Genomic DNA, 20,631 nt, shown 5'->3' with positions numbered 1-20,631 from the left:
GCCTCCATGTCCCTAACTGGACCCAGACTCTCCATTCCCCATGGCTACTGAGCAGCTAACAAGAGACGGCAGGGGAGGGAGCCCCCCTAGACCAAAGCTGGTGTTCTTCTGGGTCCACACGCGGCTCTGTGACCCTATAAGCATCCACGCGCGTCTGGGGCCTGTCTGCCCAGGGCCTGTGTCTGAGGTGTCACTGAGGGCATGGCATGTCTGATATCAACCAGGCTCCACTGAGGGCTCGCCACAGTGCCACGCCCGATGGACAAGTGACTTCAGGTCTGAGTCTGTTTCCCCGTGCTGAGGGACCACGTTACAGGGATCATGCAGGGGACGAGCAAGGAGCTCCCAAGACCACCTTACAAAGCTTCCTGAGGCTCCAGCACACAAGGGTGCGTAAACGCTGCCAGCTGTTGTAGCGTTGGTACTGTAATGTTGTCATCCTAAGGTGTTACAGTTACCAATGGGGCCAGGCGCTGTGGCTCATACCTGTAATCCCAGTGCTTTGGGAGGCCGAGCCAGGAGGATCACGTAAGCCCAGCAGTTCAAGACCACCCTGGGCAACATAGTAGGACCCCTTTTTCTACAAAAAAGTAAAAAAGTCAGCTGGGCCTGGTGGCGCCTGTAGTCCCAACTACTTGGGAGGCTGAGGCAGGAGGATGGCTCCAGCCCGGGAGGTTGAAGCTGCAGTGAGCTGTGGTCGCACCTCTGCACTCCAGCCTGGGTGACAGAGGGGGACCATCTCAAAAACAAACAACAGCCACAAAACCAATTACTGGGGGGATCGCTTGAGCCCAGGAGTTTGAGACCAGCCTGGGCAACATGGCAAAACCCCGTCTCTAAATAAAATACATATTAGCCAGGCATGGTGATGCGTGCCTGCAGTGCCAGGTACTCGGGAGGCTGAGGTGGGAGGATCACTTGAGCCTGGGAGACCACGGCTGCAGTGAGCCAAGATTGTGCCACTGTATGCCAGGCTGAGCGACAGAGCAAGACCCTATCTCAAGAAAAGAAAACAAAATCAAAACCAAAACCAATTACTAATGGATGCTCCTCGTCCGGGGGGAGTCCTGCCAGTGAGGTAGCGGCTGTACAGCCAGATTGACGCACCACAAGCCCCTGCCTGGACCGCCTGCTCTCCAGGGCTGCTTTTCTGTGATGCTCACAGCAGCTGCTGCTCCTCGGGGACCCAGAGTTCCCCGCCTTCACTCCAGCTGGTGAAGTGTAGGGTGGGAGAAACAGTGGCCCCGGGAGGTCGCCCGTCCGAATGTCCCGGAGCTGCTGTGGCAAAGCACTACAACCTGGGTGGTTAAGGACAACAGCGCTTCGTTCCTCACAGCTCTGGAGGCCACAAGTCTGAAGTCAAGGTGGCGGCAGGGCTGGCTCCAACTGGAGGCTGGAGGGCAAGGCCGTCCCAGGCCTCTCTCCCAGCTCTGGTGGCTGCCGGCCATTTGTGGCACTCCTTGGCTTAACCTGTCACCCTAGTCTGTCTCTGTTGTCACATGGGCTTAACTCAGTGGGGCCTCTGTCTTCTCCTTTTATTTTTTATTTTTTTTTCAGACAGTCTCCCTCTGTCACCCAGGCTAGAGTGCACTGGTGCGACCTTGGCCCGCTGCAACCTCCGCCTCCCGGGTTCAAGCGATTCTTCTGCCTCAGCTTCCCAAGTGGCTGGAATCACAGACACCACATCCTGTTAATTCTGTATTTTTAGTAGAAATGGGGTTTCACCACGTTGGCCAGGCTGGTCTCGAAAACTCCTGACCTCAGGTGATCTGGCCACCTCAGCCTCCCAAAGTGCTGGGATTACAAGTGCGAGCCACTGCACCCGGCCCTCCTTTTATCTCTTAAAAGGACACAAGTCCTTGGCTTTGGGGCCCACCCTAAATCCAGCACGTCTTCATCTCCTATCTCTTAATTTGATCGGGAAAGACCCTTTTTCCAAATATCACATTCATAAGCATGTGGGATAGGATATGGACATACCTTTTGGGGGACACCATTCACCCCACTATGCTGCCTCTGCACTGGAGTCAGCTCCCAGGAACCCCAGGTTTCCTTGGGTGAAGGGAGGTGGTAGTTGGGGCACTGCCTCCGTGGGCCAAGGAAGAGCAGGATCACAGCAGAGTCTCCCCATGCCAGACCCTCACTCCGACCCCACAGCAGGAGGGGGCAAGGTTCCTGGGTCCCCACAGCCCAGCCCCATCTCCCCTTGGCTGCCGCCTATGGGCGTTTGACAGATGCTGGCCTGTGGCTCAGGGGCAGGACAGGCATGGCCTCACCCGCCCTCCACCTGGGCTCCAGGGGAGACACTGGCAGGTTGTAGTCCCCGACTAGCTGGGACTAGAAAACTGACTGGATTTGGGAGGCTGACGCAGGCAGACCTCCTGAGCTCAGGAGTTCGAGACCACCTCGGGCAACATGGTGAAACCCAGTCTCTGCTAAAATACAAAAAGCAGTCAGGCATGGTGGCATGTTCCTGTAATCCCAGCTACTCAGGAGACTGAGGCACAAGAATCACTTGAACCCGGGAGGTGGAGCTTGCAGTGAGCCGAGATCACGCCACTGCACTCCAGCCTGGTGACAGAGTGAGACTCCACGTCTCAATAAATAAATAAATAAATAAATAAGAAAACTGATGGCAGGGCCCTGCCCCCGCCGCACTCTGGGCCATCTTCGGGCTCTGGGTGGTGCAGAGGGCTGTTCGGTAATTGATATTTTCAGTTCTAGGTTGAGAGTGCCTTGTGGTCCATGAGGGCATGTGCACACACAGCACTGTCTCTGACCCTCCCCTTTGAAACAGGATCCATCTTCAGCCCCCCACTGCTGTGCAAGTGAGGGAAACTGAGGCACAAAGCAGCAGGGTAGCAGGGGGAGAGGCGCCTAATCTGAGGGATGCTGTGCGCTGCATGCCACGCCCCCGCCCACCCAGGTTCATAACCGACAGGCCCTGTGCCCCAGGCCGACCCATCCTCCGGGGCCTCACCTCCGGCTCTCGTGGGCGAGGTAGTCAGCGAACATGCGCACGGCCTGGAGCTCGGGGGCCGAGGAGGGCTTGATCTCGTCCAGGACCACGCCGAACTTCCTCTGCAATAGGGACGAGGCGTCAGCTGCACCCGTCCCTCCCAGAGAATTTCCATGTCCTCAGCTTGGCAGGCAGAGCCCCAGACAGGAAGCCCCTGCCCCACCAGGGACCCCTCAGCCCAGCAAGGGCCACCCTCACTGCAGTACACTATGGAGGTGGGTATGGCGTCACCTGTCATGAGCAGCTAGGTGTGCCCTCATCTACAGGGCCACACTGCCCATGCCTTGAGCTGGGGACCCTGGCAGGTTACTGTCTGTCTCCTGGCAGCTGTCCATCTCTGGTAATGAGGTGAAGGGGGGGACAGGCATGTCACCCAGGAACAGGGCAGCAGCAGTTATGGGGGTTGTGGCATGCACTTCTATAAAGTAGGACATGCCCCCAGCCAACCCTGCCCCACCTACTGGCCCTCCCGAGGACGCCCAGACTGATACCACTGTCACATCTGTAGCCGGGGACCTGTCCTTCACTGTGTTCCCTCCTAGATGGTTCCCCATTCTTATCGTTTTAGAGACAAGATCTTGCTCTGTTGTCCAGGCTGGAGTGCAATGGCGTGATCACGGCTCACTGTAGTCTTGACCTCCTGAGCTCAAGTCATCCTCCTGCCACAGCCTCCTGAGTAGCTGGGACTCCAGGAACATGCCACCATGTCTGGCTTATTTTAAAATTTTTTCTGTAGAGATGGAGGTCTCACCATGTTGCCCAGGCTGGTCTTGAACTCCTGGCTTCAAGCAATCCTCCCACCTCAGCCTCCCAAAGTTCTGGAATTACAGTTGTGAGCTACTGTGCCTGGCTCCTACCAATTATTTTAGAAAAAAAAATTGGCCAGGTGCGGTGGCTCATGCCTGTAATCCCAACACTTTGGGAGGCTGAGGCAGGCAGATCACGAGGTCAGGAGTTCGAGACCACCCTGGCTAATACGGTGAAACTGCGTGTCTATTAAAAATGTAAAAATTGGCCGGGCGCGGTGGCTCAAGCCTGTAATCCCAGCACTTTGGGAGGCCGAGACGGGCGGATCACGAGGTCAGGAGATCGAGACCATCCTGGCTAACACAGTGAGAACCTGTCTCTACTAAAAAATACAAAAAATTAGACGGGCATGGTGGCAGGCGCCTGTGGTCCCAGCTACTCGGGAGGCTGAGGCAGGAGAATGGCGTGAACCCAGGAGGCGGAGCTAGCAATGAGCCGAGAATGAGTCACTGCACTCCAGCCTGGGCGACAGAGCAAGACTCCATCTCAAAAAAACAAAACAAAATAAAAATACAAAAAAATTAGCCAGGCGTGGTGGCAGGCACCTGTGGTCCCAGCTACTCTGGAGGCTGAGGCAGGAGAATGGTGTGAATCCGGGAGGCGGAGCTTGCAGTGAGCCGAGATCTTGCCGCTGCACTCCAGCCTGGGCAACAGAGCGAGACTCCATCTCAAAAAAATATACACACACACACACACACACAAATATAAATTAGCCGGGTGTGGTGGCGTGTGCCTATAGTCCCAGCTACTCCGGAAGCTGAGGCAGGATAATCACTTGAACCCAGGAGGCGGCGGTTGCAGTGAGCTGAGATCGAGTACGACAGAGCAAGACTCCGTCTCAAAAAAAATAAAAATCAAGAAGCTGTGACCCAGACCCCCTGGCCTGGCAGTCTCGGGCCTCCGTGACACAGCCGCCCTCACACGCTGGCTGCGCTGGCTGTTCAGTCACTGGACACTGCAGGCCTGGGTCCCTGCTTTTACTGTCCCCGGCACCCACGCTGTGGTGCCTTCCTGTCCCCAGCTCCATCCTCTACTCTGTTCGTCACTCTCGTCCCCGGCCAGGGCCCTCACTCACCTGCGCAAGGTACGCTCTATACAGGAAGACGTCCCTCTCCACATCTCTCTCTGGGCTTGACAGCTGTGGGAACCAATGTGAGTCAGGACGCACAGTGGGAGGCCCAGCGCAGCCCACACAGGGTGAGCATGACAGACAGGCCCCTGTACGCTGGGGACAGGTGGCTTCTCTGGCAGGGTCGGAGGTCTAAGTCCTAGCCCTGATTCTCCGCAACCCGAGAGTGGCCTCTGCTGGGGGTACCCTACACGGGGGATGCCTGATCTCATCCCACGCTGACACCACCCCAGGAAGGAGGCTTGCTCCCAAGTTCAGTGCCTGCTCCAGCCACACTTAAGAAGCCAGGGTGGCGCCCGCACCTCTAACTTGTGGACATGGGGCCACTGTGGATTGATTCCTGCTTTTGTCTCAAGACATTTTGAACTCAGTGTGGCTACCTCAGTGTGGTGACATCTGTGTCCAGCCCTGGCCAGGGGAGACCCTGGGGACAACTCTGTACTTGGGCCACAACCCCACAGTCCAGTCACTGCACAGAACTGAGGGGCAAGAGGGAGGTGACCTGTGGCAACATCCATTTAGGGACGATAAGGAAACTGCCCTTGAGCCCAGGCCAGGAAGGGAGGCTGGGGCCCGTCCTCCAGAACACAGCTGTGCATGCTGCCCCCGGGGACTGGCTGACTTCCCAGGGTGCCCATGGCAGGCAGTCAGAGTGCAGTTCAGGCCGTGGCCTGTGGGTGCTGGCCCAGGCCCCTGGGGGCTTCAAGAGGAAAGTGGAGTTGGGAAGGGGCCCAGCCACCTCAGCATCACCACTCCACAACCTCTCAACAGAGGGGACTGAGAAGGCTCTCAGCAAGAGGGCCTGCCAGCTGTCAAGGCACAGGGTCAAAGGACCCAGTGCCCAAACCAGGGGAGTCACTCTGCCCTGTCCTCTGAGGCCGAGAACCACAGATTCCAAGCCACATCTCTTCCTTCTCCCCAGCCTGAGGGAGGAGCATGGATGTCAGACGTGTCCTCATCCCAGGCCACCGCAGAACCGGCCCCAGCCTGACTCAGGCTGCCATTGCCAAGAGGCCCCAGCAGCTTCTGCTCAGGTCCTGCTGGCCAGAGTGGGTATCTGGCTGTGATTTGGAACAAGATGCCTTTAAATAAATAACTCCCAGAAGAATGTCAAAGGCATGGAGAGTGGAGGCTGCAGAAATTGAGCCCCACCTACAAATGGGATGGACAGGTGAAAGATGTACCTTCTCAAGCATGTAAAGAAACATATTATAGGCCAGGTGTGGTGGCTCATGCCTGTAATCCCAGCACTTTGGGAGGCCAAGGTGGGTGGATCATTTGAGGTCAGGAGTTCCAGACCAGCCCGGCCAACATGGTGAAACCCCGTCTCTACTAAAAATACAAAAATTAGTCAGGTGTGGTGGCGGGCACCTGTAATCCCAGCTACTCAGGAGGCTGAGGTAGGAGAATCACTTGAACCCGGGAGGTGGAGGCTGTAGTGAGCCGAGATCGCAGTATCGCACTCTAGCCTGGGCGACAGAGCAAGACTCTGTCTCAATAAAAAATAAGTAACTCTCAGTCAACCTTCTGAGGTGGACATCAGTTAGGTGACCAGCCCAGGGTTGCATGCCACGCTCAGTTAAAAGAGACAGGCCAGGTGCGGTGGCTCACACCTGTAATCCCAGTGCTTTGGGAGGCCAAAGCAGGACTGCTTGAGCCCAGGAGTTAGAGACCAGCATAGGCAACATAGCGAGACCCCGTGTCTTTTTTTTTTTTGAGATGGAGTCTTGCTCTGTCGCCCAGGCTGGAGTACAGTGGTGCGATCTCAGCTCACTGCAACCTCTGCCTCCTGGGTTCAAGATATTCTTCTGCCTCAGCCTTCTGAGTAGCCGGGACTACAGGCACGCACCACCACGCCGGGCTAATTTTTGTATTTTTGGTAGAGATGGGGTTTTACCATATTGGCCAGGCCGGTCTTGAACTCCTGACCTTGTGAACCAGCCGCATCGGCCTCCCAAAGTGCTGGGATTACAGGCGTGAGCCACCGCACCCGGTCTGAGACCCTGTGTCTATAAAAAAATGTTAAATATTAGCCGGGTGTGGTAGCGTGCACCTGTAGTCCCAGTGACTTGGGAGGCTCATGAAGGAGGATCGCTTGAGCCTAGGAGGTCAAGGCTACAGTGGACTATGATCATGCCACTGCACTGCACTCTGGCCTGGTGACAGAGTGAGACCCTGTCTCTCTTTAGGGAAAAAAAAACAGACAGAAGCTGGCTGTTGGGCTTTTCTTTTTTTTTGAGACGGAGTCTCACTCTGTCGCCCAGGCTGGAGCACAGTGGCGCAATCTCAGCTCACTGCAACCTGCACCTCCCGGGTTCACGCCATTCTCCTGCCTCAGCCTCCTGAGTAGCTGGGATTACAGGCACCCGCCACCACGCCCGGCTAATTTTTTTAGTATTTTTAGTAGAGACGGGATTTCACTGTGTTAGCCAGGATGATCTCAATCTCCTGACCTCGTGATCCGCCCGCCTTGGCCTCCCAAAGTGCTGGGATTACAGGCGTGAGTCACCACACTTGGCCGGCTGTTGGGCTTTCAAAGTGAGGACACAGTGGGGCACCATGGGGGGCACCAGGGTGGCCTCAGCCACCCCTGTGTGAAATGCAATTGCCCAGGAGGCTGTGCGTGCAGAAGTGCTCAGAGGCTGCAGAGTGCACAGGAGAGAGAAGAGTGCCAGGAAGCGTAACAACAACAAACATGCAGACCGTGACCCTCACGTGAGGCTCTGAAACCACTGTGGTTTTCCTTGACTCCCAGGGATGACGCTACCATCAGGTAGCATCATGTGTCCCCGGGGTGGGAGAGCACTGCTTTTCAACCCCAAGGGCTCGCTAGGATCACCTGGGAGCCCAGAAACCAGCAAAGCCAGTAGGCCACATCCACCAAGGTCACCTGGCCCTAGGATGGCCCCAGCACTGGCCCCAGGTGGCTTAAGATGTGGCCATCGTTGAGGAATCAGAGTACTGTTTGGAAAGGCAGGTGACAGGATGGGAGCCCTGTGGCCAGAAACCCTGGGGGTAGTAACTCCTCCCTTCTGTCCCTGTAGCCAGTGACCTAACCACACTGGGCTGCCAGCAACTCAAGGCCCGTGAGCTGCTTTAATCCCAGCAGCTGGGCAGTGCCTGCCATCTTGTGGGCAACTGGCAAATGTCTGAGAAACTCAGAAATGTTATGATGGTAGCCTTGTGTTGGGGTCAGTAAAGGGCAGAGACATGCCAGGTGCTCTCCCTGGGGCCACCTCAGGTTGGGATGAGGTTGCTCAGGCCACTGTCATGAACTACTACAGACCAGATGGCTTAAAAAATGTATTCCTCAAAAATCAGCCAGGTGTGGTGGCGCATGCCTGTAATCCCACCTACTCGGGAGGCTGAGGCAGGAGAATCGCTTGAACCTGGGAGGCGGAGGTTGTGGTGAGCTGAGATCATGCCACTACACTCCAGCCTGGGCAACGGAGCAAGACTCCATCTCAAACACAAAAACCAAAAAAGCAAAAAACAAAAATTAGTTGGGCATGGTAGCGGGCACCTGTAATCCCAGCTACTCAGGAGGCTGAGGCAAGGAGAATCGCTTGAACCCGGGAGGCAGAGGATGCAGTGTGCTGAGATTGTGCCACTGCACTCCAGCCTGGGTGACAGAGGGAGTCTCTGTCTCAAAAAAAAAAAAAAAAAAAAATACAAAAATTAGCCGGGTGTGGTGGCGTGCCTGTAGTCTCAGCTACTCTGGAGGCTGAGGCAGGAGAACTGCTTGAACCTGGGAGGCGGAGGTTGTGGTGAGCCAGGATCGTCCCACTGCACTTCAGCCTGGGCAACAGAGCAAGACTCCATGTCAAAAACAAAAAAAAAAATTAGCCGGGTGTGGTGGTAGGGTGGGCACCTGTAATCCCAGCTACTTGGGAGGAGAACTGCTTGAACCCAGGAGGAGGAGGATGCAGTGAGCTGAGATTGTGCCACTGCACTCCAGCCTGGGTGACACACAGTAAGATTATGTCGCTTGACCCTGGGAGGCGGAGGTTGCAGTGAGCTGAGATCACGCCACTGCACTCCAGCCTGGCAACACCGCTAGACTCCATCTCAAAAAAAATAAAAAAAGAAAGAAAGAAAAAGAAACAAGAAAGATGTATGGGAACAGACACACAACTCTCCCTCCCAGATAAGCACAACAGAGACACAGAAGCAGTTCAAGCCTCTGATAAACTCTCCCACCCTGAATCCTTCAAAACTCAGTCTGTAAAATAGTCCCTCTGACCCAACTTGGCCATAAGGCGCCTCTCAGGTTTGTTTTCTCTAAAGTAAACCTGTCTTGACTGGCAAGTCACCTTTCGTGTTTCTTTCTTCTTCTTTAATTCTTACAACTTTGTCACCCAGGCTGGGGTGCAGTGGCGCGATCTCGGTTCACTGCAATCTCCGCCTCCGGGTTCAAGCGATTCTCCTGTCTCAGCCTCCCTGTAGCTGGGATTACAGGTGCCCGCCACCACGCCTGGCTAATTTTTGTATTTTTGGTAGACCCAGGGTTTCTCTATGTTGCCCAAGCTGGTCTCGAACTCCTGGGCGCATGCGATACGGCCGCCTCGGCCTCCCAAAGCGCCGGAATTACAGGTGTTTGAGCCACTAAGCTGGGAAACTGTTATCATTCTGAGTCCAGCGGAATACAGTGCCCGTCCATTAAAGTGCTCAATGAAGGCTGAATGAATGAATGGTTAAGCTCTGAGAGAAATAACCAAGATCGGTGGGCAGGGAAACGTCCCTCTCTGAACTTTAGGGTTCTCGTCCATAAAATTAGGATAAACAAGTCTCCACCTCACGGGAACTGAAGGTATGGCTGGACAAAAGACACCTATTGTAACTACAGTGGCATAAACACTTCCCTTACTCAAAACGCCTTCAAGGGCGCAGAGCGAGAGCTGTACGAGTGAGCAGTACCGTAAACTGTTACTGCTCTGGGTTCTGTCATGGGACAGTGATTACTCCTCATTGAACTGTGAAGAAGTGCCCAAAAAACGCGAGAAGAAAAAAGAAAGTTTTTAGATGCAGAAAGCGGCTCGCAGCCACCAGGAAGCGTCCTCCGCCTCCGCCCCCAGCGTCCCCGCGCCCCTGCGCGGCCGCACCTTCACCCGCTGCGCCTCGTTTATGCACTGCTGGTAGCTGCCGATGTAGAAGGCGTTCTTCACGTCGAACAGCTCATCCACCTCCCCGGAGCCGCCGGACGCCGGGCCGGGGGCCGGAGGCGCCATGTCGCTGTCTTCTCACCCGCTCCTCTTCCTGAAAGACACGTCGGCCGGAAGCAAGACACCTTCACGGGCACGCTGGGAAATGTAGTTTACTTTTTCCGAGTGGCGGCGAAGTAAGCCAATGGGAAGCTCCACAATGATAAGCAAGGGGGCAAAAGACGTAAGTGCGTCACGCAGGGCGTCTCGGGAATTGTAGTGTGTTTCTGCAAGCCAATGGGATCCGGGGAAACATGATAAGGATGCGGTCGAGGCTGGGAATGGGCTGAGGGAGCTGGAGAAGGTGGGACCACGCAGGAGGCAGATCCAAAAAATCCAAACAGGAAGATTTTTCTCGTGACGTCGTCGGCGCGCGCCGGAAGCGCGGATCACATGGGCCCCTACAAGGCTGGTCACAAGGATGCCAGGCTTCGCGGAGCTCGGGCTGTCGTCGTGGCTAGTGGCACAATGTCAGCAGCTGGGTTTGAAGCAGCCCACGCCCGTGCAGCTCGGCTGCATTCCCGCCATCCTGGAGGGTGAGTATGGCCCGGTGCCTTCCCCAAGAGGCGTCTCCGCTCCTCTCGACCCCTTTCCCTTCTCGCAACCTTTGCTCATTCCGGTCCCACGAGGCGAGGGGCAACCTCCGGCGTTACAGGAGATCCGGGGTTCCGGAGACCGACTGGACAGTGTTGGCATTTAACTTGCATGACCGACTCGCTTTATGTCCGTATACAACTGATGTAATCTCTGAAATTTTCATAGTCTCAGCACAGGGAGGTTTTGATGAATGACTAATCGATAGTATCGCAAAATCCTGCAGACCTGGTACTGGTATTTTTATTTTACAAATAGAAGTTGAGGCTGTCAAAATTGCTGGTAGATCCAGGACTCTTTGGTCCTGTGATTGCTTCTCTAGGAGCAGGTCTTCTCTCTGCTCCTCTAGCCCAACCCAGTTTGGCCATTAAAGAGAGGCCCACAGGAAGCCTAAGATGTGACAAGTCAGGGATTAAATAAACAAATGAAGGGGTCAACAGGGAGCACAAGATGCCTATGAGGGTAGGGAATTCTGGGTTCCCCAAGTTCATGTGCTCCTGGAGGGAGTTAGAATGAGGTGGTGGGAAGCTGTGGGCATCTCAGGTCAAATGGATATGGGTTCCAGTCCAGCCTGCTACTCACTGGCTGTGTGTCCTGAGCAGGTCTCTGAAACCCAGTTTTCCTTTCTGTTAAATGGAGATGATAATGGTCTCCCCTTCCTAGGATTTGTCTGTTGCCAGTGGAAAGTGGTCAGTATGCCCAGAATGGAAAAGGCTTACTGGCACACAGGACTTGACACACAGTGACTGCTCACTAAACGTAAGCTGTTGTACACTGTGCCCAGTGGAATAGCTGTCCACACATGGAGGGTATTGATGTTGCTTTGTCCTCAACCCAGGTCGAGACTGTTTGGGCTGTGCCAAGACAGGCAGTGGGAAGACAGCAGCGTTTGTCCTTCCCATCTTGCAGAAGCTTTCTGAGGATCCCTATGGCATCTTCTGCCTCGTCCTGACACCCACCAGGTGAGCCCCCAGCAGGCTCCTGGGTATGGGTTAACCAGCTGTGTTCTCTTGGGCAAGCATCTTTCCCTCTCTGAGCGCCCTTTTCCCACGTATGAGATGAGGATGAAAATCTTGCTACCCGCTTCTTAGGGGTCCTGCAGAATTAAACAAGATGGCCCGGGTGCAGTGGCTCACACCTGTAATCCCAGCAGTTTGGGAGCTCCAGGTGAGCGGATCACTTGAGGCCAGGAGCTCGAGACCAGCCTGACCAACATGGAGAAACCCCATCTCTACTAAAAATACAAAAAAATTAGCTGGGCATGGTAGTGCCTGCTTGTAATCCCTGCTACTCGGGAGGCCAAGGCAGGAGAATTGCTTGAACCTAGGAGGCGGAGGTTGCGGTGAGCCAAGATCGCGCCACTGCACTGTAGCCTGGGCAACAAGAGCAAAACTCCGTCAGAAAGAAAGAAAGACAGAAAGGGAGGAAGGGAGGAAGGGGCAGGCAGCAGAAAGGGTACTGGGGCCTGGGCATATTGGAGCCAGTTTGAGAAAGGCCTTGAGGCCGGGTGCGGTGGCTCAAGCCTGTAATCCCAGCACTTTGGGAGGCCGAGACGGGCGGATCATGAGGTCAGGAGATCGAGACCATCCTGGCTAACACGGTGAAACCCCGTCTCTACTAAAAAAATACAAAAAACTAGCCGGGCGAGGTGGCGGGCGCCTGTAGTCCCAGCTACTCAGGAGGCTGAGGCAGGAGAATGGCGTGAACCCGGGAGGCGGAGCTTGCAGTGAGCTGAGATCCGGCCACTGCACTCCAGCCTGGGCGACAGAGTGAGACTCCGTCTCAAAACAAAAAAAAAAAAAAGAAAAGGCCTTGAATGCCAGGCGGAGGGTTAGAATTGATTCTGGGGGTATGTGAGCAGGAAAGGTCATGGGCCAGGGAGAGGCTAGGACAGAGTTGGTTGGGGACAGAGAGGAGGAGAGGAGGCTGATGCTTGAGACCCTCTGGCTGGGGCAACTGGCCGGTGGTGAGGCCACTGTTGAGAGGCAAACTGGGGGAAGGTGTGGGTTTGGGGTAGGAAGAGATGCTGAGGCCAGTTTGGGTTGGGCTGGTGAGGAGGGATGTTCCAGGCTGAGCCTGGCGAGGGGGCAGGGGCCACAACAGCCTCAAGGCTCAGCATCAGAGCCTTTGTGAACAGGACCAGGCAAGTCAGGAGCCTGGGGGCTCAGGGAGGAACGCTGGGGATGGAGAGGGGAATGGGGAGCAGGCCCAGAACCACTACCTGACCCAGCCTGGACCCTTCACACCCACAGGGAGCTGGCCTACCAGATCGCAGAGCAGTTCCGGGTCCTGGGGAAGCCTCTAGGGCTGAAAGACTGCATCATCGTCGGTGGCATGGGTACGGGAGCTGGGAGGCGGGGGAAGCCCCAGCATGGGACCTCAGCGGCTTTGGACCACCCCCCCAGCCCTGCCTGTCATACTCTGTCTCCCAGACATGGTGGCCCAGGCACTGGAGCTCTCCCGGAAACCGCATGTGGTCATCGCCACACCAGGGCGCCTGGCAGATCACCTGCGTAGCTCCAACACTTTTAGTATAAAGAAGATCCGCTTCCTGGTGAGTTCGCCCTGCCCCTGCAGACTTCAGGAGCTGGGCTCGGAGCCTCCAGTCCCAGCGTCGGAGCCTCCAGTCCCAGCGTCGGAGCCTCCAGTCCCAGCGTCAGAGCCTGGGGCACCATGTCATCCATTTAGGAAACGTATGTTCCTTAGACTTTCCAGTAAAATTCTAGGAACAATGACAAGGACCATTCAAGGACCAAAAAGAGGGGGCCCAGTCCTAGCAATGTTATTTGGGGGTAGGGCCTTGCTGAGACTTGGGTGAGGGGCAGGCCTCCCTTGGAAGGAGGGTACTCCAGGGCCTAGAGTCCATGTCCACGCCTCTCAAAGAGGCCTGTTTCGGGGTGGCCAAGACCTGGGGCCATGGATGACACCCTCACCCCTGCCCCCACTGGCACGGCAGGTGATGGATGAGGCAGACCGGCTGCTGGAACAGGGCTGCACTGACTTCACCGTCGACCTGGAGGCCATCCTGGCGGCTGTGCCGGCCCGCAGGCAGACGCTGCTGTTCAGCGCCACGCTGACCGACACACTCCGGGAGCTGCAGGGCCTGGCCACCAACCAGCCCTTCTTCTGGGAGGCACAGGCCCCGTGAGTCCATAGCCCAGACAGTGTGGGGAGGGCAGCTCCATCCTACAGGCAGGGATACTGAGGTGTGGTGGTCTACCTGTCCATCCCCAGGGTAAGCACTGTGGAGCAGCTGGATCAGCGCTACCTGCTGGTGCCCGAGAAGGTCAAGGACGCCTACCTGGTCCACCTGATCCAGCGCTTCCAGGATGAGCATGAGGACTGGTCCATTATCATCTTCACCAACACGTGCAAGTGAGCAGGGCTCGCCTCTCCCCTCCCACTGCCCTTCAAAGGAGGAGGTGGCCCAACGTCTTGGGTCTGGGACACAGTCTCAGCTCTGCTCAGCCTGGAGGTCATGGGGGCTTTCCTCAAGGAGCCAAGGTCACCCCATCTGAAGGTGCAGCCGGGCTTTGGGGTTCCTCAGACCAGCCCTTGATGGAAGGTCCAGGAAACCCCTGCAAGCAGCTGTTTGAGCAGCCCATTTGCTGTGTTCTGAGGGTGTCACTGACCTTTCCTGGGCCTCTAGTCCCATCTCAGAGGAAGCTGTGACAACTAACAGGCCTGGTGTGCATCTGCACAGACAGAGACCCCTGGGGAGGGCAGTTCACATCTCCATTGAACTGTTGGGGAAGATCACTGAGAAGCTGGAGACTCTTCCAGCATGAACCAGGATAGAAGGGCAGAAGTCAAGGCGCTTTAAATGTGTTACTTCCCAGAAGAGGAAAGTTGGGACTGGGCGCAGGGGCTCCCGCCTGTAATCCCAGCACTCTGGGAGGCTGAGGTAGGCGGATCACCAGAGGTCAGGAGTTCGAGACCAGCCTGCCCAATGTGGTGAAACCTTACCTCGACTGAAAATACAAAAATTAGCCAGGCATGGTGGCGAGCACCTGTAGTCCCAACTACTGTGGAGGGTGAGGTGGGTGAATCACTTGAACCTGGTAGGTAGAGGTTACAGTGAGCCGAGATCTTGCCACTGCACTCCATCCTGGGGGACAGAGCGAGACTGTCTCAGGAAAAAAAAGAAATGTTTGGCTATAGGGTGGCTGTCAGGCACAGCAGGATCTAGCAGCTTACGTGATGGTCCCCATCCTTTCTCCCTGTGCCCCTGTTTCTACTCTGTTTTCCTCTGCTGGCTCCTTCTCGGCCTTCTTGGTAACAGTGACCACCCCTAGCAAGTCAGTTTCCAGCCCTGCAGTCCCAGAGCCAACTCTTGTCAGTTCCAGCTCCAGGGAGGGATCAGCAGAGAGTATATCAGGCAGGCAAGGCCTGTACCAACCCACACCCTGCCTCTTTTTTTTTTTTTTTTTTTGAGAGTTTCACACTGTCCCCCAGGCTGGAGTGCAATGGCGCAATCTCAGCTCACTGCAACCTTGCCTCCTGAGTTAAATTCTCCTGCCTCAGCCTCCTGAGTAGCTGGGGCTACAGTCATGCACCACCATGCCCGGCTAATTTTTGTATTTTTAGTAGAGACGGGGTTTTGCCATGTTGAACAGGCTGTTCTTGAACTCCTGGCCTCAAGCGATCCACCCGCCTCAGCCTCCCAAAGTGCTGGGATTACAGGCGTGAGCCACCGTGCTTGGCCTGCTGCCTCTCCTTTGTAAGCTTCATGGGGCCACTGTGCTAGGTGTCTCAGGGGCGGGTGGGGGCAGGAACACCTTCCCAGAACCTGAGAGCTGGAGGTATTGACAGGCACATCCTTCCCGCCAGGACCTGCCAGATCCTGTGCATGATGCTGCGCAAATTCAGCTTCCCCACCGTGGCTCTGCACTCCATGATGAAGCAGGTGAGGCGACCCCGGGGCCCGCCAGCCTCACCCTGGGACACCTCCCGGCCTCAGACATTGGCCGCGGTCCTTCCTTCTGCCGGGCGCCTTGTTCCTGCCGCCTGGTCTCTTCTGGTCCCAGAATATTGCAGCTCGCGAGGCCCTCCCTGACCACATCTCTTTTAGCCATCATTCATTTGTCCCGGTCTGACTTCTCATGGCCACTTTCCTCAGTGGACAGCTGGGGGACTGTCCCGGCCTCCACCCTGTCCCCAGGCCTCACACAGAAAACCCTTGTCTTCACTCATTCCCAATTTTCTTCTCAACCCCGTGCAGAAAGAACGCTTTGCCGCCCTAGCCAAGTTCAAGTCCAGCATCTACCGGATCCTGATCGCAACAGACGTGGCCTCCCGGTGAGCAGCACCCAGTCCCCTGCCAAGGGCACTCCCTCTTTTACTACAAGGCCCCACGATGAGAAGGCTGGCCTCAGGCATGTCAGGCAGCCCCAGCCTCCCTGCTGAGTGACCCTGGGTGAGTCCTAGCCTTGGTTTCCCCACATGGACAGTGGAGCTGACCAGCCACGTATCCCTCCAGAGGCCTGGATATCCCTACGGTACAGGTGGTCATCAACCACAACACCCCCGGGCTCCCCAAGATCTACATCCACCGAGTTGGCCGGACGGCCCGTGCAGGTGAGTGGTGGAGGGGGAGGCTGGGCCTTGGGCCCCTGTCCCTCCAGCCTGCCCAGCAAATTCAGGTGGTAGGACGTGGGTCGGGTGCAGCCCACAGATGAGAGCTACTCGGGGCCATGTTTGCAAGTTGGGGAGTTGTCCTTTCTAAAGCAAAGGTGAATCCTAGCTACTCGGGAGGCTGAGGCAGGAGAATCACTTGAACCCGGGAGGTTGCAGTGAGCTGAGATTGCACCATTGCACTCCAGCCTGGGCAAAAAGAGCAAAACTCTGTCTCAAAAAAAAGAAAGCGGAGGCCGGGCTCGGTGGCTTAAGCCTGTAATCCTAGCACTTTGGGAGGCCGAGACGGGCGGATCACGAGGTCAGGAGATCGAGACCAGCCTGGCTAACACGGTGAAACCCCGTCTCTACTAAAAAAAAATACAAAAAACTAGCCGGGCAAGGTGGCGGGCGCCTGTAGCCCCAGCTACTCCGGAGGCTGAGGCAGGAGAATGGCGTAAACCCGGGAGGCGGAGCTTGCAGTGAGCTGAGATCCGGCTACTGCACTCCAGCCCGGGCGACAGAGCAAGACTCCGTCTCAAAAAAAAAAATAAAATAAAATAATAAATAAATAAATAAAGCATAGGGTAAGGTGGGGTAGAATGTCAGACGCGGTGGCTCACGCCTGTAATCTCTGCACTTTTGGAGTCCGAGGCAGGGAGATCACAAGGTCAGGAGTTCGAGCCCAGCCTGGCCAACATGGTGAAACCCTGTCTCTACTAAAAATACAAAAAAATTAGCCAGGTGTGGTGGAGGGCGCCTATAATCCCAGCTACTCAGGAGGCTGAGGCAGGAGAATTGCTTGAACCTGGGAAGCGGAGGTTGCAGTGAGTGGAGATCGCACGATTGCATTCCAGCCTGGGTGACAGTGCAAGACTCTGTCTCAAAAACTAACTAACTAAATAAATAAGTAAATAAAGGCTGGGCGCAGTGGCTCACGCCTGTAATCCCAGCACTTTGGGAGGCGGATCACGAGGTCAGGAGATCGAAACCATCCTGGCTAACATGGTGAAACCCCATCTCTACTAAAAATACAAAAAATTAGCCGGGAATGGTGGTGGGTGCCTGTAGTCCCAGCTACTCGGGAGGCTGAGGCAGTAAAATGCCATGAACCCGGGAGGCAGGGCTTGCAGTGAGCCGAGATCGTGCCACTGCACTCCAGCCTGGGCGATGGAGTGAGACTCTACCTCAAAAAAAAATAAAATAAAATAAAATACAAATATAAAATAAAGCAAACGCCAGTGAGGTGCTGCCTTCACCCAAGCCAGGTGATGAACTGAGCAGCGTGGAGCTGCCTCCTGGGAGGGTGCACATACAGCCTCAGCCCCCACTACTTGCTGCTGCCTCGTCAGGGAGGGCCACGGTGTCCATGAGATGCTCTCACTTCTCGAGACAGGAAAGATGTGGTTGCTGGGGTCAAACTGGGCCTGGACCTTCTATCCTGACCCTGTAGTGCTGGGCAGGTCACTTCCGCTCCCCAGACCTCACATGGCGGATAATGAGAACAGTGACGTCCACGTGGGTCTGCCATGAGGGTCCTGGACCTTGTCTGCCATCAGTGCAGTTTCGGCCGTAGTCACCGTCACAGAAACAGCAAGCAGAGATCTTGGTCTGAGGCCTGTCAGGGTTAATGGCTGGCATTATTTAGACTGGGTTCCCTGGCAGCCAAGCCAAAAAGGGAAATTGGGCAGTAACTAACTGCTGTTTAAGACCAGACCAACAGAACTGCCTTTCCCCAGCGACCTGTCCTCCACACAGAGGTCTTGCTTGGGGTCAAGCCCAGACACTCTGGGCTGATCCCTCCCAAGCCCAAGCCCTCGTTCAGCATCTCCAGGAGGACCCCTGAGCTGCGTAGCTATCAGGACCTGCCCTTATTCGCCCCATGTCCTGACCCCCAGCACATAGCAGATAACTGGCACATCATCCCCACAGGGCGGCAGGGTCAAGCCATCACGCTGGTGACACAGTACGACATCCACCTGGTGCACGCCATTGAGGAGCAGATCAGTGAGTGGGGTGGAGGGGTGGGTGGAGGAGGGGGGGTGGGGTGGGCAGAGGTGGCTGCCTCAGGGTGAGACCCATTTGCCCCTGTCAGATACTGGCCGGCCTGCTCCCATGAGCAGATTTAGGCTGGGCTTCCTTCCCTAGGCACCCCCTAAAGAAGTTCTTTTGCCCATTTATTGAAACAAACTTCCCATAGTTGCCGCCAGCAGCTGAAAGCCACATGAGTCAGGAGGGGACTTGGGTTTCTCAGATTGTGGTGTGTGAAAGGCCCCTGAGATGTCAGAGGCCCCACTGACAGGGCCTGGGCCTGCTAAAAACCCCTGGGAGTGGTTTCATACGCAGCCAAGACAGAGACACTTCCTAAGGTATCTCTGATCACTGCATAGACTATCCTGAAATTTAGAAACATCTGGACTTGGCCGGGCACAGTGGCTCATGCCTGTAATCCTAGCACTTTTGAGAGGCCGAGGTGGGCGGATCACTTGAGCCCAGGAGTTGGAGACCAACCTGGGCAACATGGCGAAACCCTGTCTCTACTAAAAATACAAAAATTAGCCAGGTGTGGTGGTGCACGCGTGTAATCGCAGCTACTTGGGAGGGTGAGGCATGAGAATTGCTTGAACCCGGGAGGCAGAGGTTGCAGTGAACCGAGATTGCGCCATTGCACTCTAGCCTGGGCAACAATGAGACTGTGTCTCAAAGAAAAAAAAAAAGAAACATCTGGACTTAAAGGCCGGGCACGGTGGCTCACACCTGTAATCCCAGCACTTTGGGAGGCCAAGGTGGGTGAGTCACTTGAGCCCAGGAGTTTGAGATCAGCCTGGGCAACATGGAGAAACCCTGCCTCTCCAAAAAATACAGGAACTGGCCGGGCATGGTGGCGCACGCCCATAGTTCCAGCTACTCAAGAGGCTGAGGTTGGAAAATTGCTTGAGCAGAGGCTATAGTGAACTGTGATTGAGCCATTGCACTTCAGCGTGGGTGACAGATTCAGACCCTGTCTTCAAAACAAGAGAAAGAAAGAAGTATCTGGACTTTAAAGGACACTGTTTCCAAGAAATCAATATTCATGGTCAAACTCATAATGCTGCTAACACTGAAAAATAAAAGGGAGGCTGAGGCACGAGAATTGCTTGAACCCAGGAGGTGGAGGTTGCAGTGAGCCGAAATAGTGCCACTGCACTCCAGCTTGGGTGACGGTGAGACTGAAAGACAGTGGTCCATACCTTCCTTAGCTCAGAAATCCCTCATCTTGCCCACCTGGCCCTTACCTGATATGACCCCAGATGGCCTTGCATACCCCACAGCATGGGGAACTCACTACTTGGCTGAACTCCCTCTCCATGGCACGTCTCCTCCCCACCCCCACCCCCGGCTTTGCTATCCCCATAGAGAATAAGCTAGAGGAATTCTCCGTGGAAGAGGCCGAGGTGCTGCAGATCCTCACGCAGGTCAATGTGGTGCGAAGAGAGTGTGAGATCGTGAGTGTCAGAGGCGGGCGGTCACTAAAGTGCTCTCCGGAGCCGGTGGTGCTCCCTTCCAGGTGGGGCTCCCTTCCAGGTGGGGCCTCCATGACCGGCATCTCCTTACCCCGCTTCCCTCCACCAGAAACTGGAGGCGGCCCACTTTGACGAGAAAAAGGAGATCAACAAACGGAAGCAGCTGATTCTGGAGGGGAAGGTGAGGGCCGAGCCCACAGGTAGGGGTGGGTGGCTAGGTTCCCTGGGTGATGTCGCCAGCTCAGCCATCCCCTGGTCCTGTCTGTACCAGGACCCTGACCTGGAGGCCAAGCGCAAGGCCGAGCTGGCCAAGATCAAGCAGAAGAACCGGCGCTTCAAGGAGAAGGTGGAGGAGACGCTGAAGCGACAGAAGGCCGGCAGGGTTGGCCACAAGGGGCGTCCACCCAGGGCCCCACCTGGGTCCCACTCAGGCTCTGTCCCCTCCCAGGGCCCTGCCTGAGCCCCACACAGCCATCTGCCAAGTCCTGGACTCTTCCATGGAGCTGAGGGTCGGAGGAAACTTCCTTGGGGGCAGCGGCCCTTCCTGGGGGCCTACCCAGTGCCCCGCAGTGGAACCCGTGGGCGCTCGTGTTGTGTGGGCCCTGCTCCTCTGCCCCGAAACCACTGGCTGGCCCCTTCCCTGAGCCTTGGCCAAGATTCAGGCTGCAGAGGAAGAAAACATGATGGAGGTTGTGACCCCGACCCAATGTCACCCCTTAGGGGTGCCGCATACAGGAGGTGCTCAATAAACGGGTCTTTTGACTT

At 55.8% G+C, this 20,631-nt stretch overlaps 2 protein-coding genes across 2 annotated transcripts in view; one reads left to right on the top strand and one right to left on the bottom strand.

Annotated features, from left to right (window-relative positions):
• COPE (coat protein complex I subunit epsilon) overlaps positions 1-10,225 on the bottom strand; it is an 18,434-nt gene extending 8,209 nt beyond the window's left edge. Inside the window, exons 1-3 of the mRNA XM_017852672.1 lie at positions 10,058-10,225; positions 4,902-4,964; positions 2,981-3,081 (exon numbers count right to left, since the gene is read on the bottom strand). Coding sequence (XP_017708161.1) covers positions 2,981-3,081; positions 4,902-4,964; positions 10,058-10,183 — 290 coding nt within the window. The 5' untranslated portion in view covers positions 10,184-10,225. The remainder of the gene's footprint in view (positions 1-2,980; positions 3,082-4,901; positions 4,965-10,057) is intronic.
• Positions 10,185-20,631, top strand: DDX49 (DEAD-box helicase 49). The gene is made up of 13 exons (XM_017852665.1): positions 10,185-10,692; positions 11,589-11,712; positions 13,003-13,088; positions 13,183-13,304; positions 13,707-13,894; positions 13,985-14,125; positions 15,581-15,656; positions 15,972-16,048; positions 16,230-16,327; positions 18,296-18,370; positions 19,760-19,848; positions 19,976-20,047; positions 20,138-20,631. The coding sequence occupies exons 1-13, from the start codon at positions 10,578-10,580 to the stop codon at positions 20,324-20,326; spliced, it is 1,452 nt and encodes a 483-aa protein (XP_017708154.1). The 5' UTR covers positions 10,185-10,577; the 3' UTR covers positions 20,327-20,631.

Source organism: Rhinopithecus bieti, unplaced genomic scaffold (genome assembly GCF_001698545.2).
Source record: "Rhinopithecus bieti isolate Rb0 unplaced genomic scaffold, ASM169854v2 scaffold_34968, whole genome shotgun sequence".
Taxonomy (NCBI): domain Eukaryota; kingdom Metazoa; phylum Chordata; class Mammalia; order Primates; family Cercopithecidae; genus Rhinopithecus; species Rhinopithecus bieti.
This window is presented reverse-complemented; position numbering and strand designations above follow the sequence as displayed.